The sequence below is a fragment of the Panthera pardus genome, unplaced genomic scaffold, assembly GCF_024362965.1.
Source record: "Panthera pardus isolate Hobbes unplaced genomic scaffold, ASM2436296v1 HiC_scaffold_6, whole genome shotgun sequence".
In the NCBI taxonomy this organism is placed as follows: domain Eukaryota; kingdom Metazoa; phylum Chordata; class Mammalia; order Carnivora; family Felidae; genus Panthera; species Panthera pardus.
In genome coordinates this window covers 65749175-65755660 of record NW_026526991.1, presented here as the reverse complement: position 1 = coordinate 65755660, position 6486 = coordinate 65749175, and the positions used below count along the sequence as shown (strand labels likewise).

General features: G+C 60.2%; 1 protein-coding gene across 2 annotated transcripts; it reads left to right on the top strand.

Annotated features, from left to right (window-relative positions):
* The first annotated feature begins 1841 nt into the window (after nt 1-1841).
* Nucleotides 1842-6163, top strand: WNT1 (Wnt family member 1). Of its 2 annotated transcripts, XR_002072420.2 has the most exons (5): nt 1842-2310; nt 3037-3290; nt 3953-4218; nt 4702-5447; nt 5589-6163. XR_002072420.2 is itself a non-coding variant. In XM_019419222.2 (4 exons), exons 1-4 carry the CDS (start codon nt 2207-2209, stop codon nt 5188-5190), a joined length of 1113 nt encoding a protein of 370 aa, XP_019274767.1. In that variant the 5' UTR covers nt 1842-2206; the 3' UTR covers nt 5191-6163. The 2 variants fall into 2 exon arrangements, 1 of the variants encoding a protein (XP_019274767.1); XM_019419222.2 differs by having other exon boundaries at nt 4702-6163.
* The last annotated feature ends 323 nt before the right edge of the window (nt 6164-6486 follow it).

The window sequence follows — 6486 nt, the reverse complement described above, 5'->3', positions numbered from 1 at the left end:
GCACCCCAGATCTGAGTTTTAATTTGGGTCTACCAACTTGTTCATTTTTTTTAAGATTCTAATTTTGAAGCTTACTATTTATTTATTTATTTATTTATTTATTTATTTATTTATTTTACGTTGGTTCCATGCCCAAAGTGGGGCTTGAACTCAGGACCCTGAGATCAAGAGTCTCATGCTCTTCCCACTGAGCCAGACAGGTGCCCCTAAGATTTTGTTTTTAAGTAATCTCTACACCCACTGTAGGGCTCAAACTTACAACCCCAAGATCAAGAGTCACATGCACCAGCGACTCGGCCAGACACGTGCCCCATTTATTCATTCATTAGCTGTGTAGACCTTGGACAACTTCTTAATCTATTTTTTTTTCCCCTCTGTAAAGTGAGAGAGAAGAGAGACATAAGGGAGGAGGTCCTCCCTCCTTGCAGGGGCCATTTGTGTGTGGTGGTAGGGCATGATGACAAAGCTGGTGGTGCTCCCTATGCCCCAGTACAGGGGACAGCAGCCACTTCCTCTTCAATAGGAGGCCAAGGTAGCCTTGAAGCTGAATTGGGGTCCCTGGGAAAAAAGAGAAAAGCCTACAGTGGAGGAGATGCTTGCAAGCATTCGGGATATCTCAAATGTGGTGAGAGTGGAAAGAGCCAGAATTTTGCAAGAAGAGAGAAACTTGGCAGAAAAATCCAAAAAGAAGCAGACACGTGGAGGCACAAGTTCCCTATTCTGGGTTCAGCTCAGCCAGCAACTCTTCTCTTCCCAGCCCTCCCCACCCACACGCACACCTGACACCCACTCCACTGCCCTTCCTGAGCCTAATCCACAGAGACTCAGCTACTCCAGGCTTTGTCCACCTTGATGCCGCCTTGGTTGCAGGCTCAGTCCCCTCCCCCGGTGACATGCACATGTTGATACATGCCACAGAGTGACACACCATAGGGTGACACAAGGTATACACGGCGAGAGTGACACATATATGCATAGTTAATCTCCCCACGCACGCACACTCATCCACCCATCCACCCACCTCCACAAACAGTTCCAGACACTCCATCCCTCAGTCAGTCTTTGGGTCTTTCCTGACAGTGGCCGCCACCTCCTTCCCGACACATAGATGATGCACTGCCCCAGGTGGTGGCTGTGACAAGATGACTCGACTGATCCCTTCTGACCTGAGCTACATGCCAAGATTCTTTGGAAAGTTCCCTAACGTCCCTCCTCAAAACATGGAGTTTCTCTCCATGAGGACACACACGAGTGTGCACCCTCAGAACACACTCACATATTCTCATATGCATTCACCCTTGCATTGTCTCACTTAGACACACACACACACACACACACACACACACACACACCCCATAGTCACTTGTGCACTCCTACCAGCCCACAAACACAAACTGCCGCGGTCCCCGGTTTTCTCTCTGGTGAACTTACCCCACAAACCCACCCTCAGGATTTCCCTGACCACGACCCCACTCCCAGTCTCCCCCTTATCCTTCCCTGTCCAGCCGTCGGGGGTTCCAAAGCAGGAGGCGTCTCCCCGGAGTCGCTGCCCAGAATCACAGCTTTCCTTCCTCTACTCAGGAGTGGGGAGAGAGAGGACGCCAGACGGGCCCAGGGTGACGTCGAGGGGACAGCCCCACAGCCGGTGGTGGCGAAGCGGCTGGGCTCCCGGCAGACTCTCCCCTTAGCACATTGTCGCCGCGCCCCCTGGCGGACGCTGGTCCCCGACGGGCTCCGGACGCGAAGAGGAGTGAGGCGGGCGCGCGTGGGAGGGCGTCCCAAGGGGAGGGGTCGGCGGCCAGTGCAGGCCCGGAGGCGGGAGCCACCGGGCAGGGGGCGGGGGTGAGCCCCGACGGCCAGCCCGTCAGCTCTCGCCTCAGACGGGCGGGAGCCACGGCCCCGCTCGCTGCCCATTGTCTGCGCCCCTGACCGGTGCGCCCTGGTGCCACGGTGCGGCCCGGCGGGCAGCCTCCTATCGTCACTTCAGCCAGCGCCGCAACTATAAGAGGCGGTGCCGCCCGCCGTGGCTGCCTCAGCCCACCAGCTGGGACCGCGAGCCATGCTGCCCGCCGCCCGCCCCCAGGGCTGTTAGAGCCAGACTGCGAATTCTCGCCACCGCCGCCACCGCCGCGACCCGTCCCACCGTCGCGGGCAGCAGCCAAAGCCGCCCCAACTTCAGCACAGAGCAGGCGAGGCCGGGCAGGCCATGGGGCACTGGGCGCTGCTGCCCGGCTGGGTTTCTGCTACGCTGTGGCTGGCGCTGGCCGCTCTGCCCGCAGCCCTGGCCGCCAACAGCAGTGGCCGATGGTGGTAAGTGAGCTGGTGCGGGGTCGCCACTTGTCCCGGGGCGCAGAGCCAGGGGCCAGCCCCAGCCAGCTCCCACGCTCTGGGATCCGTCCGCAGACAGGCTCGCTCCACCGCACTGACTTCCCTCTGAGACACCGAGGGGCGCTCTGGAGCGGAGCTGCCCCAGAGACTCTAGTTCTGAGGAGGTGGGGTGAACGGTCCGCCCGCGGCGGCCCACGATACTCCCTCCAGGCAGGGAGCCCACTCCCATCTGGCACCGCCCTTTTCCCTTGAGCCCCAAACCCAGCCTCGCGGGGGTAGCCACACCACGGGTTTCCCTGCCTCGGAAGCGAAGGGCCAGGCCAGCGCTCAGAAAGGAGGCGAGAGGAGGGTGGGACTCCTGAGCATTTCACCCCTTGGGTGGGCATGGACTCCAGGCCAGGATTTCCTTGCCCAGGCTCCCGGGGAAGCAGTCTCTCAGAGTCAAGGTGGACATCTAGTCTTCAGGTTTCCCATGCCTCCCCTGTCCAGTCCCCAGGCCCAGGGTCCTGAGCGGCCCTGCACAACACTCTGGACGCCCATTCCTTTCAAACCAGTTAGCCAGGGAGCTCGGAGTCTTTACCTCATTATTGATCTCCTGCTGCTCTCTCAAGCAAATAGTCCCAGGAAGAGGACAGGGTAGACACGATCTTTTTGCTTAGGGAGCAGGTCCCCTACCAGAGCCTGAGCTCCTACCACGCATCTCACCAGGGGCATCGTGAACGTAGCCTCCTCCACGAACCTGCTGACCGACTCCAAGAGTCTACAACTGGTGCTCGAGCCCAGTCTTCAGCTGCTGAGCCGCAAACAGAGGAGGCTGATCCGCCAGAACCCGGGGATCCTGCACAGCGTGAGCGGGGGGCTGCAGAGCGCTGTGCGAGAGTGCAAGTGGCAGTTCCGCAACCGCCGCTGGAACTGCCCCACGGCTACGGGGCCCCACCTCTTCGGCAAGATCGTCAACCGAGGTGGGTACCCAGGAAAGCGACACTTCCGGGACCAGGGGAACGCAGGGTCACCCGCAGGGCAGGGGCGGGCGAGTGCAGGGAAGATGTCCCAGGCGCCTGCAGGGTTCCAGGATCAACCCGTCAAGAGCTTCGTGCCCAGCGCCAGCTCTACCAGGCGTTTGCAAGCCGTGCACCTCCGGCGCGAAGCTTAACTTTTCTGCGCCACTGCCCCAGCAAAAGCGAGTTCTGAGTCGTGGACGCCGGCTCGCCACCGTCTCCCCGGCCCCTCTCAAAGGCGCCTGGGAAGCTGATCTCCGCGAGTGTGTCTTGCCTCCAGCCCAGCAAGGCTTGCATCGCCGACAGGGGCCGAAAGTTTGGGGCGCGGAGAGGTCTTGGCAAGTGCAGAGTTCTTCCCCTCCCCTCTTTTCAGTTTTTCCCTCTGGACCTGCCCCACTCCCACTGAGGAGCCAAATGCGCCCTGAGACTCAGGAACGCGTGATTACAAGCGTGGACAGGGTTGCGTGCCCACGCACGTGCTTTCTCTAGGAGATCAGCTTCCCAACCCAGCCGGCCGCCGGCTCTCGGGACTCTAAGGGCGGAGTCAAAGGTCCCAAGCCCTCCACCAAGGAGGCTGGCAGCACCCCGCGTACCCCCTCGCTGATCCCCGCTCCCTTCTCTCACAGGCTGTCGGGAAACGGCGTTTATTTTCGCTATCACCTCCGCCGGGGTTACCCATTCGGTGGCGCGCTCCTGCTCAGAGGGCTCCATCGAGTCTTGCACGTGCGACTATCGGCGGCGCGGCCCTGGGGGCCCCGATTGGCACTGGGGGGGCTGCAGCGACAACATCGACTTCGGCCGCCTCTTCGGCAGGGAGTTTGTGGACTCCGGGGAGAAGGGGCGGGACCTGCGCTTCCTCATGAACCTTCACAACAACGAGGCTGGCCGCACGGTGAGCGGGCTTGAGGGGCTCCGCACGGAAGCGGAGTGGCGTGGCAGGGATCTCCGAGTCCCTGAGCAGGGGCTAACCTCGAACTTGGGGAGTGACGATCGGTGATAAGGCCAGGCGTCAGAGTAGGGAATCAGGAGAGGACGTCCCGAGGATGCAGAGGATGCAGGAGATGTGGAAGGAAGGCAGAGAATGGAAGAGATAGTGGCTGAGGGCAGGTAGAACTGAAGACATTAGAAGTCATGGAACCCGTGGAATGTATTGCCTGCAGCCCTCCGTTGTACAGATTCAAAAAACGAGGCTTGGAGGCCGAGACCACTATCCCGCGTGGAGCAGTTGGGCCTGGGGTTCAAATCTCGGCACGAGGGCTAAGCCTGGGCCTTTGCTGAGGTCCTGGCAGGGTCCGGGAGGGGGCGGTATCTGGGACGGTGGTGGCTCTGGCCCTGACAGTGCCCCGGGACACCCTTTCTTCCTCCTTCCCCCCAGACTGTGTTCTCTGAGATGCGCCAGGAGTGCAAGTGCCACGGGATGTCGGGCTCGTGCACGGTGCGCACGTGCTGGATGCGGCTGCCCACGCTGCGCGCCGTGGGCGACGTGCTGCGCGACCGATTCGATGGCGCCTCGCGCGTCCTCTATGGCAACCGCGGCAGCAACCGCGCCTCGAGGGCGGAACTGCTGCGCCTGGAGCCCGAGGACCCGGCGCACAAGCCGCCCTCCCCCCACGACCTCGTCTACTTCGAGAAATCGCCCAATTTCTGCACGTACAGCGGACGCCTGGGAACGGCGGGCACGGCCGGGCGCGCCTGCAACAGCTCCTCGCCCGCGCTGGACGGCTGCGAGCTGCTCTGCTGTGGCCGGGGCCACCGTACGCGCACACAGCGCGTCACCGAGCGCTGCAACTGCACCTTCCACTGGTGCTGCCACGTCAGCTGCCGCAACTGCACGCACACGCGCGTACTGCACGAGTGTCTGTGAGACGCTTCGCGGACTCGCCCCAGGAGCGTTCCCCTCTAGCCCACCCGGATACGTGCCCACCCAGTCCCTCCAGCCACAACCCCCGCGATTCATGCGTATGCGATCATTTCTCCCACCTCCTCCTACCGGGGGACTCCTGAAACCACTTGCCTGGGCCGGCATGAACCCTCTTGCCATCCTGATGGACCTGCCCCGGACCTACCTCCCTCCCTCTCCCGGGAGACCCCTTGTTGCACTGCCCCCTGCTTGGCCAGGAGGTGAGAGAAGGATTGTTCCCTTCCCCGTGGGAGTCAGCTTCTGACCATGTGGCTCTGCTTCCTCCACCGCGCCAGTGACTCCCCCCCCCCCCCCCCCCCCCCGCCTCTCTCCCTCCCCTTTATCCTCCGTTTTTTCTCCAGATCTTCTCACGCCCTTCCCATTCTCCTGCCAAGGGTGCAGACGCTGAACACACACCTGGACAGCAGGGCCTTTCTCCTCCCCACCTACAACGGAACCGGGAGGTTCTAGGGTGAAAGGGCAGCTGTGGTGATGTGGAAAAGGAGGTTGGGGGACCCAGCAGAAATACCCCCATTCTCCCAGCCTCTGTCATGGAGCCATTGAACAGCTGTGAGCCATGCCTCCCTCACCCACCTCCTACCCCTTCCTGTCCTGCCTCCTCATCAGTGTGTAAATAATTTGCACTGAATCGTGGATACAAAGCCACGAGTTTGGTTGTTGTAAATAAAACTATTTATTGTGCTGGGTTCCGGCCTGGCTTGCAGAGACCACTTCCACCCCACCCCAATCCCTCTCCCTTCTCCTCTCCTTCTGCTCTCCAGCCTCTTCTGATCCCTCTCTTCCTCTCCCCAATTTCTCAAAGATGCCGTTGCCTACCGGAATCAGCATTTCCTTCCATTGTAGCTATTAGTGGCTCCCCACCCCCACCGATGTAGTATCTTCCTCCGCAGAATAAAATTTCTATTTTTATCAGTGACTTGGTGGCTTCTCCTTGAACCCAGAACACACCATTGCTTGTCTCTCTTAAATAGGCTACATTGTCGGGGGACTGGTTTCCCCGCCCTGCAAGAAGACCCTGAGATTCTAACCCTTGCATGACCTTAATGAGGCCCCTGGGGAGCTAGGTCGTCAGAAGAACCTGGCCAGGAGCCAGGACACCCTGCAAGATTCTTCTTCCTATTTGAACACCAACCGGCTGTGTGATACTGGGCAAGTCCATAACTGCCTCAGTTTCTTCCCTTGATGAACGGGGATTAAACAAACAGGCAAACAAACTCTAAGCCTGCCTTTCCTTTCTGG